The following is a 27,376-nucleotide window of genomic DNA, read 5'->3' on the forward strand; positions in this document are numbered from 1 at the left end:
TTTTGCATTTGCAGTCCTGTTCTCAGTTTGCAAAACTCGGCATTTCTACTAAAAGTGCATTTCTGGGGTTGTGCAGAGTTCCTTTGCCACCTCCTTTTTCCTGCTGCTCTCTTTTGACAGAGTAATATTGCTTTACATATAATTTTATTTCAGAAAACTGCCACAAGAAGGTTATTTTTCTCATATCTGTCTCCTTCCAGATTTCGGGTTTTATTATTTTATAAATTGCAGTTCTTAAGATTGATAACTATGAACATTTGGCCTATGTAAATTGGATGAATTATAATAGGATATCTGGTTTTTCATGATAAAAATAAGCCTAAAGACAGTACACTGGCACCTCATTATTCAATACCCAACTTACCTTATTTCACACCTTTTAAAATGGGGCTCTTGATGGTCTCAATCATCATATCAAGGCTGAAATGTTCTCATTATTCATATTACCATCTAGCAAATGAGTGAGAAGCTTCTGATACTTATCACATGGATGCTCCAGTTTTATTAGTCTTTCATCTTCTAATTCATTCCTCCTTTGACAGCACTTTAAAAGTAAAATCCAGGTATGCATGTAGATTTTTCCAGTGCTTTGAAATAGCGTCTTTCCGAAAGCATCATTTTCGTTAGTGGAGGGGTCTCTGAAAAACAGGAACGGAGCAAGTAATGCATCGAGGTATGAATTTTGGCAGGCTTCCTTGGGTAGGGCGTCACCTCAAGCTCCGGTGTCCTGTGTAATACACCTCATCGCGCTGCAAAACCTCTGCAGTAGCAACCTTTGCGCTAAGAAAAGCGTTCTCGTATTGGTACGGCTTCTGTCACATTTAAAAGTGAGTGAGTGATGGGAATTATGCCGGAGTGCTTGAACAAGGAGTTGGGGCAGCTAAATCACTTTGAATGTAGCAATTGTGTTTTACAATTGAGGCTCGTGGTTTTTTCTTTGATCGAAAACAGTAATAAGGCTCCAGCCTCTCCTATCAGCACCAAATTCAGTATTTAGTGACTACACTTCACAGCTGGTTGCCGTAATACATTTTAGACAAGATAGTTTGATTTTGCAGTCTTAATTTGAGGCAATAATCCAAAAAGTGACTTCAGATCAGCAGTTGTAATACTTAGTTTTTTCCCTTGAAGTTCAATTCATATCCCTCAGTCCTATAGCTAATGCATACGTCTCTGCTTTATGGGGCAAAAATATAGGTTGACTGCTTATCGGGTCAATGCTGCTGTTTGATAAACAATACTTATCTCCTTGAAGCAACACCCTGCCCTAAATAAGTTTGCCTGGGGAGTAGAGCCAGAAATAGCTTCCTTTTTTAAATTTTTTTATTGAATCGTTAAAAAAAAAAAAATAATTGAAGAAAATGGTTAAAATGAAAATACAGGGTGCCAGTAGTCCTGCTTTCTGAACAGCTTGGTTTTGGTTTGTTTTTTCTCCATGAGATATGCAGGTTGTAAAACTGCGATCACATTGTTCTCCCAGTGTTTATTCTCAAAACTGAATATATTCCCTCACTTTTATTTACTGTTTGTCACTAAACTTCCAGTGGAAGAATGTAAAGATGTTGTTGAGCCACATGTGATTGTGAATACTTGTATATACATCTTCATTACGCCCCTGTGAGAAGTCGTAAAGGATCCCATTTTAATACAGCAGGAGGAGGATGTGTTACTTAATTACCAAATTACTTATTTTTGCAGCACAAATAGCTTGTGGGGGGTTCCCCCTCCATGGTGCTAGTCTTTGTACTTCCAAATCTTGTAAGCTTTTTTTGTTCTCGTATTTCTGAAAATTAGTGGTCAGGTACCAAATCTGGCACAGAAAAAGGAAGGGCAGGGGAATTAGGATGTGGTAGTAGATAGAGGAATGTTAGCAAGCGTAAAAGTAGACGGGACAGAGAAGGAAAATGCTTGAGGTAAGAGTTGACCAGGTAATAGTGGTTAAGTAACACGTAATGCAGCTATAATACAGAGTGCGGATAACAAGAAATTGAAATGTTCAAACCCAAATGCCAGGAGGCTGGGCAGAAGATAGAAGTATTTTTGAGTGGCTGGTGCTATGGGAATCATATGGAACAATGCAAAAAAAACCCCCATAGAATAACATTAATGACTAGGACGTGGTTTTCAAATGGGAACGTTCTGTTACAAAAGATGGAAATAAAAATAAGTACTTTAATGCAGTGATGAGCTGTAAAACATTAAGCAACGGAATGGCTGAAATCATAGGTGGGAGCCAGGTTTCTTTAGGAAAAGATGGTGAGTGAGATTCTGCTGGAATAGAGGTAGATGCTGCTCTTCGTGATCTGATTTGGAGGTGAATAATAGAAAACTTTGTCATATTGCAAGTATTAATATTTGTGGGATTATTTTTTTTGTTACTTTCCAGCTGTAGTGATAATACCATGAATAACTTTGTTAAGTTCCACAACATATTTGTTAATATCCACAACAGAGGGCTCTTTCCAATTAATGACACAGAAACTTTGTGAATTTGTCTCACCGAGCAAGGGGAGATGGTGGCTGTGGGGGCCACCAGGAAGTTAATCCCCTCGAGAAAAATATTTGAAGTAAGCGGAGTTCCTGTGAGCATTGGGAAAAGATGACAAATCCATGTCTTAGAATTGAGATGTGCAGGAATTTTTTTTTTTTTTAATTTAAAAATGGACAAAACTTGAACAGAATTAGAGTCAGCGAAGTATTTCGACTCCCCTTCAGGGATGTAAATAGGAAAGGTCAGATGCAGAGGCAGATGGGCTGCTTGTGGTGAGGACTGACTTTAGATAAAAGAGTCTAGAGCTATTGTGTGAAAATTAAGAAGATACTTCGCTTCATTTCTCAGTACAGGTGTTAACACTGCACAGGCAAGATGGATAAATAGTAAGAAAAATATTCAAATGAGAATTGCTATATTTCCTTTGAAAGCAAAACTGAAGGAGTCAGTATATTTAAATTAGGGAGACAGATTAATTTTTTTTTTTAATCACAGAAACCTGAAGGTTTATAGGTCATGAAAACACAAGTGTTTAGGAACAAGCATCTTTAACAAATTGATCAAGTTAGTGCTGGAGAATCACAAATTTTAACGGTGATGTTTATGAAAGGGAGGAAGGAAAGCAAATTGAACTTGTGTACCGTGACATCAAAAAGGTGTATAGCTCAATATATTTGAAAGACAAGACCTGAAACAAGCTTCCCAAACATAAACCAAATTAGAAAAAAAAAGAATTTTTTTCTTAAAAAAAAAAAAAGTTAAATATAATTAACCAACATAAAACCCTATCATACTCCCAATGTCAAACCAAACTGTCTGGATTCTGATGAAATATCTGATACATGCAGAAAATGCTTGAAGTCAGATTAGTAGAACTGTGAAAATAAGTAAGGTGAAACTGGCCATGGGGAGTGTTGAAGGGTAAAGTGGGGAAATGGTGCTACTAAGTCTGGAATGGTCTTGTTTATTATTTCATTGAAGATCTTGTGCATAAATATCGGGAATAAGTACATGAAACTTCATCATGGCACATAGGGGCCATTGTCAGAAAAGGAGTACCTGAGAATCATGCAGAAGGCAGTAGGGTAATAAATAGGGATTTAAAAAAAAACATTAAAGATCATGTAGCTGGGAGTTAGTAGTGAAATGAATACTAGAGTAGGGAGGCATGCGTGTACTGACTGGTTACTGGATGGCCAAGAGCTGCCATTATAAGGCAGTGGTACAACAGACAAATGCAGTTTAGGGCCCATTAACCCAACGTTTCGGATTGAGAGATAAAAGCATCACTGCGGTTGAGTCGGACCCTGATGGGATCTTGTGTAGAGTAACACTTGGTCTTGTTCAGGGAAGGTGAGCTGAAAGTCCATTAGCTTGAAAAATGACGGGAAGGATGAGAATGAAGTCTGGTTTATGAGAAGAGATGAATAATAGTAGTATAGCCTAGAATTAAGAATCAAATGGCAATTTGGTTTCAATCTAAAAATACAGTAAGGAGTACTTAATCTAAAGGTCGCTGAATATAACCTGATAATGCATAAATAAAAGTGGATGGGTGTTTCTGAGCACTAGAGCATCACAGTTCTGAAACAGCTTTCCAGTAGGGAACGTGAGGGTGGGAAAGTGGTGACTGATGCATTAATGAAGGGATGTGTATTGTTTCTGGTGCTAGCAGAGGACTGAATTTGATAATCCCAGGAAACCACACCTGGTTTCTTACGTAAGTAATGAGGAGCCTCCTGGGTTATTTCACATGTGAAGGTTTTGCTGCAGTTTGTGATTGCTCTAGACCACGGAAAACCTGAGTACTGATGCTGCAGGAGTTTTGAACACTCAAGTTGGTCCCTTACGCGCTTCTCCATGGACTTTCAATGGATTTTTGTAGATTGAAACAACCACAAGTTGTCTGATCTACAGCTGGCGTATAAGCTCAAGAGTACAGTACAGGAGCAGTAGACTATTTGCTCTGTTTGCTTTCTGTTTAAAGGAAGCAGTAGCATATAGTTTAATTCTAATACACGGTGTTTGCCAGAGCGCTGCAACGTGTAGGAACAGCTCCTGTGCTGTATTGCCCTCTTTGGCAGGCTGTGCGGTGTGGTCATTAGAGCAAAATGTACGTAGTTGAAATGCACCCGTTATATTTGCTTTAGATGGAGGCAACTCATCCAAATGTGATCGCAAAGGTGGTTTAAGTGATAGAAGCTCCGTTTTATAGGTGTTTGCTCAAATGAATGTGGTTACGTGATTTGCTTCAGTGTCTGTTTTAAACAGATGTTCTTCCCTGCCATGAAGTTCTAGTTCACGCGTTCTCAGCAACGCCTGCTTGGCCTCTCAAATTCCCACCCAGCTGACATGCAGCATAGGAAAATGCAACTAATTTTAAGATTTTGTTCATTAATAAGGGCTAGGAAATACAGCAAATGATGAACCACCACGGGATGAAGAGTGTTAGAATTCAGGGATTCTGGATAGCAGGGGTTTTTTTTTTTTCAGATTTTAGGTTGCTTAAAGAAGATACTAGTTTAAATGTGTTGTGCTGCCTTGGTCAAATAGCCTGTAAGTTTGTTTAACTGTCAGTTTGATATAGCTGACTTGTGCTTTTTGTTTTTTCAGTGCTTGCACCTCCTCCACCATTGCCACCACCAATACAGGGATATGCCTTTAAACCCCCTCCTCGACCAGATTTTGGGACTTCTGGGAGAACAATCAAACTGCAGGCCAACTTCTTTGAGATGGACATTCCTAAAATAGATATCTACCATTACGAATTGGATATAAAGCCAGAAAAATGCCCTAGAAGAGTTAACAGGTAATACTGTGCTTTGTTTTTCCGCAGTTTATTTACATTCTTGTTTTCCTTTGAAATTGCTGGATCCATGTGCCAGTCTTCATTGACAGCTTGGAGGATGTGTCTGTCTTTGTGCTGATAGCTTCCAACGTTGCATATCCATCAACAGGGATTTTTTTTCACCAAGTCTTTTTGTACCAATCCAAGATTGCTGTGCTAATTGTCCCTTGTTTTGATTGAACTTGTCAGTGTCTTAAGATGCTGCTGATCAAAGCCACTGGTGACAGATGGATAAACTGTATTAACCCTAGTGGAGCTAGGTCAGTGTAAGCCAACTTGATAAATATTATTCTTAGTATTGCTTCGTTAAATATAGAAGTGCAATTGGCTGACAAGTCCTTCAGCAGGGAGTTAGTGTTACCAGCTTGTTTTCCCACCTTCCTCTACTGCCAAGGCGGGGCAAAATCCATTTGTTTGCGCTGCTGCGAGAGGATTGTGTAGGGACTAAATTAGGTAAGAAATGTTCCTTCATCAGAAGATTCTATATAAGGGAAAGATATGCTCCTGAAACAGATAGCAAGGTGAAAACATGGCTCATTTGGCCAAGGAAACAAGCAATTAGGTCTTGCATTTTGCATATGTGCCCTATTAGTCACAGTGTGGCAACCTCATTGACTTGAAAAAGAGTGGTGTTGCCAGAAGTGAAACTTGAGAACAAGACTTGGCACTAATTGGAAACCACAAGTGTCTTCATCGTAACTACCTACATCTTGACTGTAGAGGTTCGGAATTGCGTGTTTATATATTCAAGAGCAAAACTTTTCCTTATTAAAAAGGTCACATGGGTGGAATAATATGCAGTCATGAACAAAGCGTGGAGTCAAAAAATCCACCCGAAAGCCAAAGTTTTCTTAACGAGAATTAATAAACCAGAGTGCATTATCCATTGTTATACTAAAGAGTCAGTAATGATAGCGTTTTCATAAAGCAACATTGCTATGCTTTGCTGTCCTGTTTTTTTTTCTGTGGTGATGTACTATAAATTTGATTTTTAAGCTAGTCAAGAATTGAATTTAATTTTAAAAGCAAACACTGTTGTAAGTGTATTAAGCTGAACTCTCTTCTTGTCCAAGGGCATCCCTGCTGATTTCACTGAAATACTCTTAGTGCATGGAAATGCTGCAAAAAATTTTCAGCGGTCGCTTTTTTCATAGTGGGAGCCATGAGAGATTTACTTTCATTAACGGATATCCCTGCTACCAGCTCCAGCCCTACCAGCTGGCACGCCGCTGGCTGATGCACATTGCCATGCCTCTCTCTGTAGCTCCTGGGGGAGCTGAGCGCCGCGCAGCTCGTGTGTGTGTGTGTGTGTGTGTGTGTGTGTGTGTGTGTGTGTGTGTTGTAGCTCTGTGTGGTGGTCCAGTGTGAGGACGGTTGCTCATCAATGGCAGAGAGCATAATTACTAAATAATAAAGCAAATTTTCTCATTGGAAAGGCAGATTATGTTCAGTAGCAAGTTCTTTCTCCACTGGCAGCTTCTGACCTGCTCTGCTTTGTCAGGTTAGTCACTCTCTCTGTTGTGGTAACAGGAGCAAGTATAAATCTACATAGATTAAATGCCTTTTGCAGTAAACAAAGATGTTATAAATGCATCTGACAGTGGTATGGTGCATGTTTCTCAGTGCAGTGTGGGAAGAATACAAATTGGATTCATTTAATGAAGTGTCTGTTTTATTTCTTTTAAGTGCTTATTCCTACAGGAGTTGCACTATGGATGTATGTACACTCACCTGCGTCTGGGTTTTTGTGAGCTGTGACCTTTCAGTCCTACATGTATACCTATATTTTTGTGTGCGCTTCTTTATAATGTATATAGGATTATGCAGGATGTAGTCTAATTCTAAATTACAGTTTTTTCAGCTGGCTTACATCTGAATTACATAACCAAAAATACTAGAAACATGTATATTTATAGTAAATAGTTTTTATCATTACTTTATATGTTGCAGCCTCTAGAAAGGACAGAGGGAGATTTTATTTTCATTTATGCTGCTCCCTCATCTGTCCCAGCTTCATTCTTCAGTTTTATTCTAGGACTTACTGTGGCTTGGACTATGACCCTGCAGACCCACTGCAGGGATGTGTACAGTGTCCATGCAAGTTCCACGCTGATGAGACGTGAGCTGGAGCAGGACTGGAAAACACAAAGCTGAGACAATATGCTACTGTGCCAAATCAATACAGCCTGGCTACAATTCTTCATGTGTTGCAGAAATCCCACATCTATTTGTATAGTTAGATAGGGAGAGTGGGCATTGTGAGGTTGGTTATGCACCGTGGATGCACTCCATTTATGCATGTGAACAGCTAGGACGCGTACAAGGTTCAAGATGAACTCTGCTCGTAGTCACTGTCCTTGCATGATCTTGGTAGAATAGTAGCCGCAAAGGGCTCATGTTAGTGAATTGGTAAATAACTCTTCTTTTAACTTCATATGGAGAAAATAACTTACTTTTCATTGTCTCCACCCACAGCTGAAAAGCACCATTGCTAAATGTGGTTTGAAGCTTGAAAACCTTAATTAAGTGCAAGTGTTCACTTATATAAAGTAGTTCACAATCGGAAGGACTTGCTCAGTAAAAGAATGGGTTTTCCATTGCTCAGTCTTTAACTCAAGGTTGAAAAAATACCTCCTTCCTCCCACCCTCCAAATTATGTACTTGTTCAGTCAGACATTGCAGACCTGAGGCAGAAATTACTGGGTCAAGTTTTATTCATACTTCTCAGGTCAGGGAAGTTTCTTTCAATGGTCACGTCTAGTCTTAAAGCCTTGGCACACAGCAAAGAAATTGTCAATTAAACCAGTCTTCATTCTTCTCTTGAGTGAATTCAGAGTTTCATCTCAGTTTTTTGAGCTTTAATATCTAACTGTATGCTGGGTTAGTTGTCCTGCCAAGTCAAGGTGTGTGAAATAGTCGTCTGCAGCATCTCTGAGCTGCTAGTTGACAACAATACTGAAGAAACAGTGGTTTCCTTTCTGTGTCAGTTTAACTTCTTAATGCCCCTTGGCCCCAAGCTGTACATTAAGGATCTTGAGGGCAGCGTATTGCAGACTGCTGAGGGATTTCAGATTTTACAGCCTTGTGATACAGATAGCCTGAAGGGCATCTCTTTGGGACACTGGGACACCAAAGACATTTGGCATCAAAGGGTGTTATTATTCCAACAGACCTCTCATCAGCTGGTGATCTGCTTTGCATGACCAGTGTGTAAACATTGTGGTTTGACAAGAACTTTGTGAGTGGTTACCTCATTCATACAAACATGCAACCTAATTCCAGCTGTGCTTAAATTAATATGTATTTTTTAGTATGCGCAGCTCCCAGTGAATGCGCTAATCCTGTCTTCTTGGATGGATCCCAGTTTTGTTGCGTACATGAAAAAATTACATTTGAAAGTCATCTTTCTCAGTGCTGTGCAAAAAGTTTGCATATCACTGTCGTCACAGAACTATTGTCCCTACACTAAAGTTGTAAGCTTGGATAGTATTTTTTTTTTTTTTAAAGCTTCTAAGTCTGCTGAGCTTTTGGTCTGTGGTCCTCTGCAGAAAGGGCTGTAGGACAGGGGAGCAGAAGCCCCAGGAGAATAGCAAGCACCTCTCATTTTGAGCTTGAGAGAGCACAAGCTTTCGCTTTACCACTTTCAGTAGATCACAGAAAAGAGGAAGGAAAGTTTAAATCTGAAAAAGCTAAAAATAGCTTCTTTAAGAAAACAGTTAAGTCTGTGAAAAGGTTGCTTTAATTCAGATCAGTCAAATCTTGCCTTTAATACCCAGAAGTTGACAACCCTGTCATTTACCTAATGCCTCTGTTCACAAATAGTAGTGTTAGCATTCATTTGCTACTTAAAATCAAAAGTAAAAAGTTGAATTAATGTAATCTTTTTATATTTTCAGAGAAATAGTGGAGCATATGGTTCAGCACTTTAAAACCCAGATTTTTGGGGATCGCAAACCAGTGTTTGATGGAAGAAAAAACCTTTACACAGCTATGCCGCTTCCCATTGGGAGAGATAAAGTAAGTTTTAAATCGAAAAGTTTTGAATTGGAGATTTTAATGCAGTCTTTGCAGAGCCCTTCTAATAATTGGTGGGAAATGATTCTACATTTCTGGAATAGATGTCTCTTCCTGCTGCCACTTTGCTCAGGGTGTGGTTTGCCTGGACAGAACTGTGAGCTTGTTGCTATCAAAATGGTTGCTCCCCTTTCCATATCGTTTCTTTCCTCCCTCTCTCTCTCTTCCCCCGACTGGCGTGGTTTCTGCTGGTTTGGTGAGCTGGATCAACTGCCCAAGAGAGCGGACAAGCTCCATACTGCCACTAGGCAGAAAGTGAAAGCGCAGTTGAGTTTGGGAGAGGGGAGCAGAAGCACTCTCTGGGCAGCAGCAAGCTGTTGTGTCAGCTCGTTAATCTCATCAAAGCCCACCGTAAGCTGATTCACACTATCCACTAGCGGGAAGAAACTCCTCCATCCCTCTGTTTTTGGTATGGAACCTCTTCTCTAATCCCTTACGGCGTGAGAGCCAAATTAATTTAAACTGTGCAAGTTAAGACCTGCTAGCTTAGCCCTGGGGCAGTTGAAGAGGACTCGCATGTTCTGTTTGCCAGCTCTGTACGTGGGGCGGTGACCTCTTCGGTCACTGTGGTTGTAGCTGCAAAGCGCACCCACGTCTGTGCCCATTGACGACTGGTGAAGCAGAAGGGACTGTGTTGGAACATGCTGCCACGCAAACCTTATAAAATAATTTAGCCTACGCTTCTGTGGTCTAATATCAGATTGAATTTTCTGTGGCCTTTTTAATTTAGATGATGAACACTTGAGGATACAGTCATTCTCATTACTCACTTAACGCTACGGTAGTTCCCAGAGGCCATAGATGGGTAAAGTGGCCTTCTGCTGTGGGTGCAAGGTGGGGCATGCACTGTGATAGGGGAAGACTGTCCAATCCCATAGAAGTTGATTACAACCTAACTAGAAAGGGCAATACAGAGAAATGTGGAAACTTGCCTATGTGATAAAACCGAGAACAGAGCTGAGGTCTTCGTAAATTCAGTAGCAGTGTGCCACAAAATAGTTCTTGCTGTCCTTCACTGTCTCATTTTGTATGCCTGTGTGGTGCTTGATATAGTTAATAGTTCTACCTGAATCAAGCTCTTAATCTCATATGTGTAATTTTTATTTCCCCCAAATGTATTTATTTGAATGTCATGCTGTAAAGGTCGGTCTCTACTCTAGTCCTAATTATTTTTTCATGAACTGATATGCTAATGTCTAGAAAAAACTATAAAGGAATCATGTAACAGTATTAGAGATAATTTTTGTTTTCCACTTTCACATATAGTATTCCAGTTCCTACAGATTTGACATGCAAGATGGCAAAGTGTTTGCTAAAGGTGGAATCATAATTGATGAGTGTCTCTGAGGGCTTTAAACAAGTCCTCTGGATGCACGCAGAGTTACCGTGTAACTGTAATACTTTCCAAGTTTGTGGATGGCTGACAGTATATTTTATGATGAGTATGAAGTTCTGCGTTTACTAAGTAAAGGTAAATGAGGAATGGTTTATCTATGGAGGATAAACAAATTGGGATCAAATTAAACCTCAGATCTAATAAGATGTTGTGAGATGCAAATTGACTCTACTCAATGGGAACTGAATGAGATGACCTCCTCCTTCTGTTCTGTGTCTGAACGCCTGCTGACCAAACAGGACTCGATTCTTCATGCTTTGGATTTTAAAGCCCACATATACTAAATCATACATGGTAAATATGAAGTCTGGTGATAGTGTGCCAGCAGGAAACGCTTTTGATGCCCTGATTCCTTCATGGCCGTGCAAATGAACATTGTAACCTACATCATGATTTTTGTCAACCATTTTGGGTGGGATGGAGTTACCTAGCCGGAGCGATGATCATTTGCAAAAGGCCATCACTGATGAGGGTGTTTTTAGTGGAGGTTAGCACAAGATGGTTCAGATAGTTTCATCTGTGGCTCACATTTAGGCTTGCTTTTAAGAAACTCCTATCTTTTCCCTATTTCCCATGGGATACAGGACTGTCGGTTTTTCTGCCATACATATATTAATGTTATTACCCTGGAGGAAAGAGCTAATAGAGATAAATCTTCAGCTGGTTTAAATCGGACGTGGGAAATTTAGCTTAATGAGGGAAATTGTTATGTGGTGCTAAATTGGTTTAAGCATGGTTTAAACCAGTATAAAGCTTGTAGGTATTAGGCCTTTCCTCTAGCATAATTAGATTAGGTTTCTTTGGGTTTTTTTTTTCTTTGGGGTTTTTTGGCTGTTTGGTACATAAGAAATGTGGCAAGTTTACTGCACATCTGATTACATTTAGGATCATATTGAAAAGATTCATCAGCATACAATGATTAATAGATGATCCTTAATCTAAGTGGAAGAAGACCTTGATTTACTTGCAGTGCGCATCGGTAGCGGAAGAACTGATGCTAAGCAGAAGGCTGACACCAAATTGCCTACGTTTTGGGTTTTGGTGTTTTTTTTCCCTCCTGTTGCTCTTTAACTTAATTAATACACTCTGTCCTCATCTCATGTCACTGGTGGTTGTTCTAGGGTTGGTTGGGTTTGTTTTTTGTTTTTGGTCCTTGCTGACAACCCTGCTTTTCTTTTGTAACTTTTTTCTATTGTATAAATACTCTTAATCTTTTCTGCTTGACCTTCATGGTTGTTATACCTAGTTTCATTCCTTCCTTCATTCCTTATTCCTTCCTTCCTTATTTTCATTCTTTAATTCCTTCATTTCTTCAGACCTTTCAGAACAGATATGGAATATGTAAATATAAACAGAATGTTTTTGTACTTTCTTCTCAATGTGTACAAGTAAAAACAAGTGTATAGGACACTGTCAAGGTATAAAGATATTAATAGTCTCCTCTTTCCTTGTAGGTTCTAACAGCAAGCCCAGGTCACCTCTACCTGTGGCTTTGTACTCAGCTGCTGTGTTACTTGTGTATTTCCCTAAAATGTTCTTTTACAGTTAAAAGCTAGAGTAAAATTTTAACTGAACTGGAAAGTTTTCTTACCTTGCAAGATTTGAGAACAACTGATGTAACTTAACATATACCTTAAGCAGTCTTTAATTATAAAAACAGTAAGTACGAGTGAACCAAGCTGCAGTTTGATACAGAAATCCTACTGCTGTTCCCTTTTTCAGAAGGAAAGTGTTAATCCTGTGTATGGCCACAACCTTACTTCTCTTGGCTTTATTTGAAGTACTGCTAATGACTCTGTACGTGATAGAAGCAGATCTCTTTATGTCCATAGCTTGAGATTTCCAAACAAGTCCATGGGAGGTAGGCACCCAAATATTCAACTGGAAAGTGTGCATCTGTTTTCCTCTGAATCCCTGGGAAGAAAAAGCTCTTAGAATATTAGAGGAATGTTGTATGCTCAAACATGATAAAACAATCAGGTAGTGATGCATATATTTTATAGAGATGAAGTAGTACTAAGAATTCCCCAGAAACACACGGTCAGGTTTAATTTTTATTCTTTTTAAACAGTGATGTGCTGATTTGTGTGAATCAGTCAGGCTACATCAGTTACAAGACTCATTGTTTTTAAGAAGAGCTTTCAAATTTTTCCACAGGCTTAATGATTTTTCACAGCCCTACAGTAACATGCCTTTTATGTAGTTCCTTTAGCTGCAAAATTATGTCAGCTGTGTTGCAATTTAGCTATGGGTCTAGCAGGTAGTAGGTTAGTGACTGGGATTGTAAATTTTTTATTTGGGGATAGATTACACCTGGTGAAACTGTAGGAAATAAAACACTAAATTTGGCTTTAGGGGTTATTCCTAGTAGTAAAGTACGTGGTAAAACTCCCATTTAAAGTAACTTTGTCTTGAAATTTTTCACATTTCGCTTACTCTGTCAAACATGACTGTGTTCATTTGCCCTTAAAAATATAGACTGGGATAAATAAAAATACTACTGAAATATTTTGAATTCTGATTTGCAGTGCCTAAAAGTATATGTGATCTTGAGGATGTGGATTAAGGACACATTTGTTGGTCCTAATGTATTTTTATGATTTTATTTTTTTAAAAAAACAGACTCTTCAGTAGCATGTAATTCGGGTGAGATATTAGAGGAAGAATACCTGAAAAGTTGGATTTAAACTTTATTTATCTGACCAGTGACTCTAATTCAATTGTTTTGAAGTGAGGTTAGACCCAGCAGCAAAAGCTTTTTGGGCCAAATTCAGCAGTGTGAATTCACCATCACAGCTATGCTAAATGTAATAGTTTTTTTGCAATCTAGCAATTGGAACAGAAATGCTTCAATCGTGGGGTTTTTATTTCTACCAGGGACATGAATACTGCAACACAAGTAGTCCCATTCTTCATAAAAGAAAAAAGCCTTCATGGGGAAAAAAAAAAAGTCTTCATAGAAAGCTTCCAACCTGTGTCAGTGAAACCATGTACCTTTATTTGCACAGCTTTTCAGCAGAATTCACCTTCTGGGCTAGATTCAGAGCGGTGACCCTGCAATTACAGACTCCAGTTCCCATTGGTCTCCCACGGCCATACGGCTCCTTCCTCTGCTTGACTCTCCTGGTGAATGATGTTTGTACTAGAGGAGAGATGCGGCTGTAATATTAATTTTGACTGCCTACTATAAATGGTCAACTCATTTTTTTGGTGTATGGGAAGGCCTATTATTTGTGTTTTATCTTTCCTTCCTATTTTTTGACTGAAGAAGCTAACTGTCGCAGAAGACCAGATGATTGCATATGTTACCTTGCTGTTAGTCATGTATTATTTTTGCTAGCCCACTAATTACAGTTTGTCTGTGAAGTGGATGCCTTTTATATTTAAATTGTAAGCTCCCTAGGACAGGGAAATGCAATGTTTTTGTTTATATCCAGCACAAAGGATACTCTGATCCTGTTATTTCTTGTAGTCACTCCCAGAACTGCTAATTGTTCCAGATAAGCCTTAATTTTAGTCGGTTTAGGAACTGTGCTCAGGCTCTCTTTCTTTTACTAAAGAGGAGAAATCAGCTTTACAAGTAGTAGGCTCAACTAATATACCATAATGTAGTTTGCTAGTGTTCTTTAGACAAAAAAATTCAAAGTAGGGCATAACATGTCAAAGGAGTGTCCCTGTTTCCTGCCTGATAGCATCACTACTACTTGGGGGCCATCATTCAGTCTGTATTTGGCATTTGAAAATAAGAGGGTTTGGGGTTGGTGGGTTTTGTGTGGGTTTTTTTGTGGGGTGGGTGGTGTTTTTGTTCTTTTTTTTTTCCCTTTGAAAGCTTCTTGTGGATTTTATTTTCTCTTGTTTGAACTATATCAACAGTAATAGTATATAAAGCACTCCGGTGCTCTAGAGAGCAAATACTTGAAATTCATGAATCTTGACAGGTAGTGACAGATCGTATTTTATTTTTAGGCATGCAGGAGCTGACGTGAGTGGTGATGCATTAGTATGTGTTAGGGATCTGAAATTAGGTTATTGGATCTTCATGGAGACCTCCCTGTGGATACGCAAGCACTTCCAAATTATGATTTTGCCTCAAAGAGGGAGCTAGATGCCAGTTGGGAAGCACACCAGCTTTCTGAAGTACTCCTTTGGAAAGATCTAGCTGTGAAAAGAGGCTGTACCTAATGTGTGTTGTTTCTTCATCATTGCTTTTTGTCTACATGCTTTATAGCGCTGTTCAGAGGAATCCATCGTCCCCTCCAAGCCCCTTCCATTTTCCCCTTTAAATGGAAAGAATCATCTTGGTTTGTTGTTTGGCATTGTTGCAGGTGGAGCTGGAGGTCACGCTGCCAGGAGAAGGAAAGGACAGAATATTTAAGGTGGCTATAAAGTGGATGTCCTGTGTGAGTTTGCAGGCTTTACATGATGCTCTTTCTGGTCGGCTGCCAAGTGTCCCGTTTGAAACCATCCAGGCACTGGATGTAGTGATGAGGCACTTGCCTTCCATGAGGTGAGGGGAAGACCTTGACGTTGTTTAGGAGGTTGCATTGTTACTGTTATCGCTTCAGTGGCTTTTTGGGTAGGATGTGCTTTCATAGCTCAACCAAAATAATAGCAGATGGCATACTCAGGCAAGAGGCAATACAGCGCTTTTCTGCTCGTCTGGTGGAATTAGTAGCCTCCAGCCTGGACACAAGTCCCTTTCCCCACTGGTCTTCAGACTTGCTCCGTGTTTGTGTGCTCTCAGGTCAGGGGTGCCCTGCCATCTCGCTCATATCCCATTTCTCTGTAGGCCTCAGAGAAGGAAGCCCTCCCTGCGTGGAAAGTAGTTGAAGGTTGGTAGACATATGAGGGTAGTTTTAAAACTTGTTACCCTGTTCCTGTGTGTCTTCGGGCAGATGTTTATTGCCAATTTTCTGTAAAGGGTACTGTGCTAGCAGAACATTAATGTCAACCCAGTATAGCTATTTTCATAGAAAAGAAAAACTTGAAAATTATTTGGGGTTGTTTGTTTTGGGTTTTTTTGCCAAGCGAGTGGGATCTACAGTGTTTGCAGTCAAACCCAAAAGATACTGGGTTTAATTCTGCTGCCATGAAACAAGTCGCTTAAGACCACTGTTCAAATTACATTCAATTAGAAAGTAAAGAACAAAGCTTAGTAGGGCTGAACTTTCACATTTTGAAGGGCTAAACGGGGAGAATGAGTTACATTTATGTAAGTATCTTTTAAGCATGTTGATTTTATCCATTTTATACCATGTTGATTTTATCCTCACATTAAGGATAAAAAAAATTAAAGATCACATTAGTCAGGTTTTGCAACACAGAAAACAATCCAGACCCCTTAGTCACACATCTTTGTTCAGAGAAACATATTGGTGCTGGTTTTGATTAGTTTGATATTAAGTGTGCAGTACAGAATTACCAAGATGAAAAATGCATCAAAAATATTTGTTAGATCAGTTGTTCACCCACGCAGAGTTTCCGTGGATTTCAGAGGAGGCTAGGCACAATGAAGGGGAGAGATTATGACATTGTTGTTTTAATAGCAGAGACGTTCAATTATTTTCTGACTGAAGCGTAGCTGAATTTTTAATAGAGTACAAAAAAAGTTATTAATGCTTTTTGGTTTAATTAGTAGGTATATTAAGGAGTATACTGAAAATAAATTCAAACAAACACGAGTAGTAGCCAATTTCTTACTGTAACTAACTGGATTTTGAGGTGTAACCTTAGTCCTGACAGGAAGCTCAGATTATTGGTAATTTGAAACACTGACACTTCTATGCTTTTGTAAATAGGAATTTGCATTAGTTATGGCTTTATTGCAATTTTTTTTTTCTTGCTTTAATTTTACGATCTGAATTTATTTTCTTTATTACAGATATACTCCTGTGGGGCGATCTTTTTTTACAGCATCAGAAGGGTGCTCAAATCCATTGGGTGGTGGCAGAGAAGTTTGGTTTGGCTTCCATCAATCAGTCAGACCTTCGTTATGGAAAATGATGTTAAATATTGATGGTAGGTCCTATAAAAATCTTTTTCTTGTTCCTTCTTTGTCTTTCAGTGGAAAGGCTAAAATTTAGTTCCATTTGATGGACTTCTTAAAAATTTCCTCAGTATTGTTGTAATATAACATTAACGTTTTTGTCTACAGTATCTGCAACCGCATTTTACAAAGCACAGCCAGTTATCGAGTTTGTATGTGAAGTTTTGGACTTCAAAAGTATTGAAGAACAACAGAAACCTCTGACAGATTCCCAAAGGGTGAAGTTTACCAAAGAAATAAAAGGTAATACTTTAATTACATAAAACTACTTTATTCTGTCTGATGTGTTGCCACTACACGTTCAAAATATTTTCTATAGCAGTTCCCCTATTGGGAAACATATTATCCCAACAAACAGTGCACATACATTTTTATTTTTTTTTTGAACAAAACTAAGAGGCGAGAATCATTTTATTACTCACATATATTTCGAGACTTTCATAAGTCTACTGATCAATTTTATGTTTCAGTCTACTTGTCCTTTTTTCTTACTACATTTGTTAATCTCTGTCGCTTGACAGACTCACTTTGGGAATATAAGCAAAGTTGGGTCAGTTCAGATAATTACGTGGCTTCAGATTTGATGAATCACTAGTATAAAAAGTTGTGAGCTGCCTTTTTTCTTTTTTTTTTTGAACCAGTCACGTTTAGAGCTCAGGTATGCACATAATTATCACATATTTGAGATTCTGTGTTAACTATATATGCGTGTGCCTTTTGCCCGTGGCAAATACAGGGTAGTTTAATTAGCTTTGCTCTTAATGAAGGTGCTTTAGTGAAACCATGGATATGTTTTACTCTAAGTGATGGGATGAACTAAAACTTTTTAGCAGATGGATGGTAATTTATTTTAGTGAGATTAGTTACCGGCTTGTGACTTTTGCAAGCTTCTCCTCATTTAAGTGTAGGTTCTCTTGATATACCTTTTTTTTTTTTTTGGGCCTCTCCACCACCCAGTCCCTTGATCAAGCGTCATGTCAAAATTACTGGTGCGTGTTGGCATCAGAGAGCGTTTCGGTGCAGAGGTACTACTGAGATCTTTTCTTTTTAGCATATAGAGCAGCATCACTTATTATGTCAGTCTCCTTAAAAGCAATTTATCTTCCCAAATGAATATTGCTTCATTGTATTTAGAAGTTATATTTACTGTAGTGCTCTACTCTTCTTAAAGTACCCCCATCTCTAAAGTAAATACGAGTGAAAAGTTAGAAATACAAAAATTTCATATTTTTCACTTTTGAAACACATCGCTAGCGTCAATTCCAGTTCCATGACAAAGATACTCCAGTTCCTAATCTGATGATTTCAAAATATTTACAAAGGCTGGGATTTTTTTTTTTAATTACCTATCTTAAATTTTTCAAGTACTAGTGTCAAGATTTTCACGTTCCAGATTTTACTAATAACTTAGGTATGTGGTTTTACATATTTAGATATATTTCATATATATATACACTTTCCTGGCAGTAAATTGCAATTATTCTAATATGTAATGACTGAATCAAAGAGTAGGAGGAAAGAATCTTGCTGTTTGTGTTCACTGAAGGTTTCTTTTGGAAAATCAAGGTCCTTCCTTCATGTTTGACAGAAAGAAAACCAAGTTAAAAAAGAAAAAGAAACTTCGTAAATCTATTGTGCAGCTTCCTTGTTTCCAAAAAAATGACTACAAAATCATCTTTGCCCAACTAGAAGTTAGCAAGAAAAGTATAAATAAATCCTGAGTTTGTACTGGTTGTAAGTGTTTTGAAAAAATGAGAGGGCACTGAATTGCCATCTGCTTTTGTCACTTTTTCCGTGAGGATTTTCATACTGCAGATAGAAGTCATTTCAGATTTGCAGCAAAGCTAGTTGTAAATTGAGGAATTGAGGTAATGGTTTATCTTTTAATGAAAATACTGTGATACAGATTTTGGAGGTATTAATGAAAACTTGATATTTGTTGAAGGTTTCATAATAGATGGCACTTTGAGCCATAACAAGTTACGTGGAAAGATTAGTATGTTGTTTGGCAAGTTATTAGTGTCTTTGACAGATAGGGGAAATATGCACTGGTACTCAGTAGCAGCCTGAGTTTATACACATATATAAGGAATATTATACAGATACATAAGGAATTCCTATCTACAGCCCCCTCTTTCCTATTCCCACACATTCAACTTCCCATCTCAGCCCACCTACATCTGTTTCTGCCTAGGCATGAAAGTAAACCAAATGAAAATGCTGCATTCAGGCTTATATTTGTGGGCAATGATAAATTAGAAACAATTCTTTACAGGTAGCGGTCTTGTCCTGGTTTGGGGTGGATAATTTCTTCTTCTAGAAGTTGTTGGCTTGGCTTTTGTGCCAGTAGGGTTTGCAACAGATGTTTGTCTTCACAAAGAAAACCCCGTGGGCTCCTGGAGGCTGTATGGGTATTTTTTCCCCCCACCGATTCATGAGTTCAGGCTTGGTTGCAATAGCTGGAGACCTCACAGACGCCATATGTTTAGATTTAAAGTATAAACAAGCTTTTTGTTTCAAGGAGGTTGCGTGCCCTTTTTGTCCTTCCACCACCCTGGACTTCCTTAGAGGTACAGAATTGGAATTCACTGAATGCGTTCAGCTTCGTCTGTGAACTCTTTGGGGCTTTGGGGGTTTCATCTTGTTGCTGAAATTCTTTGTTAAACTTTAGCTAAAGCTCAGGGTTTTTGAATTTTAAGACTATAAATTGTTTGGGTGGTTTTTTTTTTTTAATTCTGTCTGGGTTACCCTTTGGTGCTTTGAGAACATGCTAAGTAGTGAATAGCTTTATACAGCGCCGTGTAAGTGGTCTTGTGTAGCAATTAAGGAGGCTGACACCTTGATTTTGAAGAAACAGTGATATGCGTTTTCCCATTTTTAGGTCTAAAGGTGGAGATAACACACTGTGGACAAATGAAAAGAAAGTACAGAGTGTGCAATGTCACCAGACGACCCGCAAGTCACCAAACGTAAAGTATTTTGCTTCTTTTTAAGCGTATGTTTAATCTCAGGCTGGAAAAGTATCTCGCCTGCCTTACTGACACAGGAAAAGTTGTCTTGAAAAATTGTACTGCTTTGGTCAATATATTTAAAATACACCTCGAAGTATCTTCCCAATTTTGCTGTTCTTTTTGTTCTATTTTTATGCTGTAATGTATGTCATGGCATTTGAACCAGTTGCTTTGTTTTAAATCTGTGATGGTGGGGTTTTCTTTCATTTATGGGTTTCTTCAACATTGGAAGAACAGGGTGCCCTAATGGTAGCGTAATGTTTCCCAGAACTGTTGAGTAGAAAAGTGGTGCCAATTGGCATCAGGTTTCTAATCTTGCTTATTGCTAATCTATTTTTCCTCTGGAAAAAACGTTTTTGATCAGTAACCAGGGATTTGCAGATAATTTAAATACGGAGCTATTTATTCCCATTTTTAAGAAAGTAGTCTAAGGAACAAAACCGATAGCGGCTTTTTACCAGAAGATAATCAATCAGTATCTAAATCTGGTATTTAATTTTTTGGGCTTTGTTTTGTGCACTTTCAGTGATGTATTATATTAATGAAAAGACAATATTTGTGCCATCTTGATGTAAGTATATGCAAATGTGTGTGCATATATGGAAATATAGTTGTACAGAAAGAGAGAAATGCATTTCTGAAGCAGTAATTGGTTTTGCAACTCTCAGAGTAGGCTTACTATTTTCTATACAGGGCATATCATAAAATGTAGTACTGCAAGTATCCCAAATAAGCAGAAAACATTAGAATCATATAGAATCATTAGTCTCTGTCTCTAAGGCACCCGCTCTTAGGAAACTTAATTTATAGCTTCAGATACCAAGAATGTTAGAGAAACAGCCCTCTGTGGTACTGTTAGAAGACACATGGTAGTGGCAATGATGGAATCTTAATTATAGAAGTATGCGTGCATCATTTCAGCAGAATAGATTTAATCTCCAGTAAGCTTAACTTGTGTCAAGAAGTGTCTTGAGCAAATGTGGGAAAGTGTTCTACATGAAGTAATGGCTTATATTCATATTTCATTTCCAATAAAAAAAAAGCAGGAGAATGGACAAACAGTTGAATGCACTGTAGCTCAGTATTTTAAGGACAGGCACAAATTAGTTTTACGCTATCCTCACCTTCCATGTTTACAAGTTGGACAGGAGCAGAAACACACATACCTTCCTCTTGAGGCAAGTACATTTTTATGTAATATTACATTCTGGGAATGGGGGCGAGGGATCAGAGGGGAAAAACGGCTCCAGTGTTGATGAACTGTTTTTTGAGTAGCCAACTTCAGACATTGTGTAACGCAGCAGTGGAAAAAAAAACAAAACAAAAAACAAAACCAAAAAAAAACCAACACCCAAACCAAACACCAGTTGCATTGTGGTTTTTTTAACTGCCTTTTGTGTGGGGATATTTTAGGTGTGCAACATAGTGGCAGGACAAAGATGCATAAAGAAACTCACTGACAATCAAACTTCCACTATGATTCGAGCAACTGCCAGATCAGCACCTGACCGTCAAGAAGAGATTAGCAAATTGGTGAGTGTTCGGTTGAATTTGAGCAAAGTGTAGTAATGGACTTAATTTTTCTCTTACTATTAGCAGATACTAAATAGTTTGTGCACTACACACAGGTTTTGGACTTGTTCTTGTAAGACTTTCTCTCTTAATCACAGAAAAACACATTCTCACAAAAGGTTTTCAAGTGTTCTTTTGGTGCTTTATTTCAAATTTTGAGGCATCCATGTATCCAAGTAGAATTAGCAGAGGCTCTGAATACTTGGCGTCACCCATATATAAGTGGTATGTGCCCAAATACAGGTGATCTCAGGAAGTTTTAGATAAAAGAACTTTTTTTTTTTTCCCAAGAAATACCTAATTCCTTGTCATTTCAGATGCGGAGTGCAAGTTTTAATACTGACCCTTATGTTCGTGAATTTGGAATAATGGTCAAAGATGAAATGACGGATGTGACCGGTAGAGTCCTCCAGCCTCCTTCAATCCTCTACGGAGGCAGGGTATGTTAACAGATACTGGATAGCTGTGATAGCTTCCACTACCAGCTGTGATAACTTCTGTAATGTGGTTGTTTTAAATTAATTATGTTGGATGTGATGGGATGAAGTCATAGGTGTAGTGTTTAGAACTTAAATGTAAGTTTTGAAAGTCCTTAAATGTAACAGCCATGTTGCATCTCCCTCAATCGCTTCTTTATTTCTGAAAGTAAAGCTAGGGTGCAAATGCATTTATGCAAACTTCAGAAGAAAATTGTGTGTGTTTTTTCCTTCATGCACTGTTTTATTTAGTGTTGCAAGAAGAAACCTGCAAATAGTGGTTCAAATCGGTGTATATGGAGAACAGAGACAAACTTCAATTATGACTGTTCATTTTTGCCTCCCCTAACTCTGAAAGCTTCCTGAACTTTTGGTTGCTTTTGGGTGTTCTGGGTGGAGCAGCTGTGTTTAGGACAACTACCTTAAGTTATTTTCTCTGTCAGCATGTTCTTGAGAGCCATCTCTTCCTGTTGGATTATTTACTCACGAGTTTTTTTTTCTTTACAATGGCTTTTCAGATTACTTTTCTGACATAATCTTCCTACTGTGGTGTCTTCCAAAAAAAGCTTGAGAAACGGGATTTTCTACCAATTATATAACGTTTTTGTGCAAGGTGAAAGCTTTGATAGCTGGGATAACTTAATTTGTGAGGGCTTTTGACAAACCTCTTCTAGATCATGCATTGCCAGCTGAACATAGTTCTGTCCCTGTGCATGAATTATACTGTTACCTCCATAAACCCGTAATGGGAGAGGATCTCGCGTTTTCTACCTAAAGCTCTTCAGAAAAAATCAGGCAGATTAGCTCAAACCTTCCTTCGCTGACCGGTTAAGATAGCACAGCTGTCTTTGCCTGATCCTGATTAGGGAGAGTGCTCTCACGATCTATTCTGGCACCAGGGGAAGAGGGGGAACAAGAGCTTAATGGCAGATGAGTGATGGAAAGTCAGAGTGGGGGAGGTAGTGCTTTCAGCAGGCACAACACTTTGCAAAATGAATTATCAGATTTGTGTGTGTCCTGAAAAATTCCTGTAAGTTTTAGCTGTTGCCGCTAAATAAGGCCGCAGACATCGTGGTAACTTGTCTAAAATATCTACTGGATACTAATACTTATTAAGGTAATTAACATCACCAGAATGACTTTAGTCATCTTATTATATCCCTTGTCCTCTAGATAATCCATCACAGTAATGTCTGCTAGATGGATGGAAAAAAAAGTGTTGCGCAGGTCAAAGTTGAGTAACTGATCGTCTTTGTCAGCTTGTTCACATTTTTTCTAGAGTTGTGTGAGTGACATCGAACCACTATTTGCCTCTACTTAGTGATGTGTAAAATATTGATAATGCTTAAATTGCTCTTGGAAAGTTCACTGAGCAGTTGTAAAGTCGCTGTAGAAATGTATGTTCTTGTTAATGTTACATACCAAGCATGAATCTGACTCACCCTCCGTATTTAATTTCTATCTGCTACTGATTTATATAACCAAAGGAAACCATCAACAATAAAAATGAACAATATAAGCTTTATTTTTATGAGCTTTAGTTGTCACCAGGCTAGCAAGCTGTTTTGCTGCGGTGATAGACTGAGCTTTATAAGGTAGGATAGGTGTTTGAACAGTGGAGAGAGAGACCTAAGAATATAAATAGCCTGCTAGTTGGAGGGAAGCAGAGGCACAACTGGTTTTTGTTAGCATGAATCAATTTTTGCATCGGTGTTTTGGTTTTGTTATTTTTTTCTTCCACTTCTAGAACAAAGCAATTGCTACACCAGTTCAAGGAGTCTGGGACATGAGGAATAAACAGTTTCACACTGGAATTGAAATAAAGGTTTGGGCAATTGCGTGCTTTGCTCCCCAGCGCCAATGCACTGAAGTTCATCTTAAGTAAGTGTGTTTCATAAAGTGGTGATTTTGTTATGTATGGAAATACCACAATTTCACTTATTTATTTCGAATATATATTTTGTTAAATTGTTTAACATATGGCAATACCTCTTCAACAGTGCTTTTTGAAGTTCTGTCTCCTTGTTTTGAATGATCAAATCAGACTTGCCAAAAGCAATTCACGCTGTATGGCAGGTTTCTGAGCAGTGAGACCTTAAGACAAAATTTAAGATGACCAAAATAAGGTAATGAAGGGTGTTTTACAACTATTTGTCAAGAGTGAAAGCTAACATGTATGTCGTCTTAGGTTCTTTTCCTGGTTGTAAGGAATAGATTTATTTGTGCAGAACTTACTTAGAAGGAAAACTCTAAAAAGCAATCCAACTTCTGGCTAAAACTTTCTACCCTCTAGAGTTCCCATACTGTGCAAGTTGCTGTACTTGCAAGATGAATACAACTAGCGGTTGTTTTGTTAACTTTGAGCATTTGAATGAAACTTTCAAGTTTGGTTTCTCTGTCTTTGGATGGAACTTGATTATTGAAAGACTGTTGTTAAAAGTGACATCTACCATTCTTTAGATCAGGGAAAGTGTGCATGCCTGTGTAAATGGATTGTCTAATTCCTTCTTTTGCACGCAGCTGTTTTCCCTTCGTGCATGGGCAAGTGCAGCTCTTACAGCTGCCCTAGCAGGTGACTCAGCTGCTCTTTGTAAGGTGAATGCAGGACAGTGATTGTTCATAACAACCGTATTGCCATAACAGTGTTCCTTTAGATGATTTGCCAAATAGCTTGGGAACTTTTCCTTAACAAGTGGTGGAAATCTTACACAATGGGAAGAAAAGTAAAAGGTAAGGCTAGGGGCTTGTTGTTCTCTCCAGGTACGTGGCAGGAACTAAGCTGCCAGAGAATTTTTCCCTTCCATATTGCTGCTTTTAGTGAAAATGCTGCGTAGGAGAACTTAGTTGGTTTTGAGAGACAGGAAGAAGTTTTCAACATAATGAACCAAAATAAAATTATTTGATGGCTTCGATGGAATTTGTCCTTATGTGAAAGGATGTTCCTTCATACTAGGAATATGGCTGCATCCAGTTGCATCTTGTTGCCTCTTGTTACACCTTGTTGAGCAAGTTGGAACTCAGCTGCTGTGCATCCATCAGAATAAAAGCCTTCAAAATCCCTAAAAGTCTTCAAAATCATCCTCCTTTACCTGTCGGGAACTGGCAGAGAACCTTTCCTCTTAGACACCATACTTAGAGAGGGACTTCTAAAGGCTTAAAATCTGTACCAGTTTAGACTTGTATGTTCTGCCACTGACTCTTTCTGCTCATAGTGGTAAGTGCCTGTTTTGCCACAGAAAATGCTTAATACACCTATTTTCTGCAAGAAGGCACAAGTTGCAGGGCCAAAGCTCACAGACTGTTATGATTCATGAAAATTAACGACGGGTTTGGAAGAAACTAAATCTTCACACTCTGTCAGTGGGTAAGACTGTATTATCTGGCACCCTTTGGTGAAGACGAGCAACTTTTTAGACACTTATGGAGACATTTGCTCCAAAGTAACAAAAGGGGCTTTGTCAGTGTTGATGCCAGTTAAGCGTTCCTACCTGGCATCACGTTTACTGTGCTGGTCATCAGGCCAAGTGCCAAAGAAGCACATCTCTGTGTGCGTCTGCACGAGTGTTTTAGGTTGGATCAGGAGTGCATATTTGAAGTGATGCTCCTGGTGGTCACCAATTGCCATGCCATATTCTGTATCAGGGAGTAGTTTGAGGGTACAGTGTGGATTTTTTTTTGATTTTTTTTTTTTTTGGATGTAAATTCCCTAGATGAGCTTCAGCCCACTGCACCAGACTACAGCCACTCTGAAGACAAATCCCGCAAACACATGTAGTGTGGATGTTGGTCCACCAGCACCAAGTACTCCGCTCTACAGGTCTGCGCTGTGACACCTCACTACTTGCTCATCTTGCCTTTTTTTATGGGGATGGGACTTATGGACTACTCATCCACCACTGATGAAGGCATCCAACCTGGAGGAGCCATGACTTTGATGGCGCTTTCCAGACTGGGTATACTTCTAGACTTCTACACTGAAGTGCTTTCTATTGTTTTCCGTACAAACAGACACAGTATCTTCCTGGTGTTCCTTCAAAAGAAGAGATAGCCAAACCCTACCATGTTAACAAGAGCCAGGAGAAGGCAGCAGACCCTGCTAGCAGGGAAGCTGACAGAGTCTTCACTTCAACAAGCCTCTGACAAAATTCAGTTGTCTCTTTCTCACCAGTTCCATCAAAGGGTGACTTATATTTGCACCATCCTTGGAGAAGGTTTGTCTTCATCTCCAGGACATACCTTTTCTCTGCTATCTAGCAAGGTTTTCTTGTGCATTATTATTGACGTTAGATCAATTTGGTGGGACAGCAATTGCTGCTAACTTCTGTGGGTTGTTTTCCTCACCAAGAAAAAGAAGGAACTCCGGCTGTTTCTGTAGTGATATACATGGAAATATGGTAGAGCGGGCTATCCAAAATATCATCATTGCAGTGTTTTTGCAAAAAGTAGCTTATACTATATCTCCTGTGGAAAGATCAAATAAGGTACAATTTGCTTTGGAAGTGACGTTTTTAGTAATGGTATTATTTGTACAGTGTATTTCCTCATCTTTCCCTGTCTTTCCTTCAGTGACTACATAGGCACAGTCAATTAAAGATGCACGTGGGGGTAAATTCCCAGGTTTTTGGACAGCATAACTTTGCAAGTTTAACAGAATTGTTCCGTTAAAAATAAAAAGACAAATCGAGGTGGATTTTGCTACCTGAGAATCTGATGTATTTATTTACATCCTTTAGGTCCTTTACAGAACAACTGAGGAAAATATCCAGAGACGCAGGAATGAAATCCAGGGGCAGCCGTGCTTCTGTAAATACGCGCAGGGAGCTGACAGTGTGGAGCCCATGTTCAGACATCTCAAGAACACTTACACTGGGCTGCAGCTTGTTGTAGTAATTTTGCCAGGAAAAACACCAGTCTATGGTCAGTAAGTGCAAATCATGAGCATGTGTGTTTCAGTCACTATTTCATGTATTTTTCGTGAAGTCCCTGAATGAGAGAAGTTGAATTCTGGTTTAACTATACAAATTCTGTTTAAGGAATGGTCTAGAAATTAATTTTATTCTTCTTCTTGTGCTGCATGATGTTTTATATTAAGACCTTAATTATTTTCATTATTTTTGTCTGTGCTTTTCATTTGCTTTTCCACATTCTTCCTGCTGGTTGCATTTGAGATGCAGTTTGTGAGTGAGAAAGCTAAACCAGGGCTTTTGTGAAATTGCTGAAACTGATATTCAGTGGATTAAAATATACTTACTCTAATTTGTGTGCTAAAAATTTAGTGATAAATAAAGTGATTGAAGAAGTAATGAACTCAAGAACCGTGTAGCTTTTAGAACATCTTTGCTTACTCATGCCATCACCCTTTGGCAAAAAATGTTGAGTGAAGGAGATTTCTCCCAATTGCGTTTTCCTGTCCTTTCTCTTAACTTTTGGGTTGTGAGGACACAGATGCGTGGATGGGGAAA

General features: G+C 38.7%; 1 protein-coding gene across 1 annotated transcript in view; it reads left to right on the top strand.

The window, feature by feature from the left end:
• The first annotated feature begins 5,103 nt into the window (after positions 1–5,103).
• AGO2 (argonaute RISC catalytic component 2) overlaps positions 5,104–27,376 on the top strand; it is a 32,275-nt gene continuing 10,002 nt past the window's right edge. Inside the window, 13 exon segments of the mRNA XM_009888172.1 lie at positions 5,104–5,300; positions 9,236–9,356; positions 15,135–15,316; positions 16,691–16,827; positions 16,964–17,098; positions 19,737–19,829; positions 20,579–20,586; positions 20,910–21,044; positions 21,280–21,399; positions 21,756–21,878; positions 23,662–23,795; positions 26,648–26,691; positions 26,694–26,831. Coding sequence (XP_009886474.1) covers positions 5,224–5,300; positions 9,236–9,356; positions 15,135–15,316; positions 16,691–16,827; positions 16,964–17,098; positions 19,737–19,829; positions 20,579–20,586; positions 20,910–21,044; positions 21,280–21,399; positions 21,756–21,878; positions 23,662–23,795; positions 26,648–26,691; positions 26,694–26,831 — 1,447 coding nt within the window. The 5' untranslated portion in view covers positions 5,104–5,223.

This window comes from Charadrius vociferus, unplaced genomic scaffold (assembly GCF_000708025.1).
Source record: "Charadrius vociferus isolate BGI_N301 unplaced genomic scaffold, ASM70802v2 scaffold276, whole genome shotgun sequence".
Lineage (NCBI taxonomy): Eukaryota > Metazoa > Chordata > Aves > Charadriiformes > Charadriidae > Charadrius > Charadrius vociferus.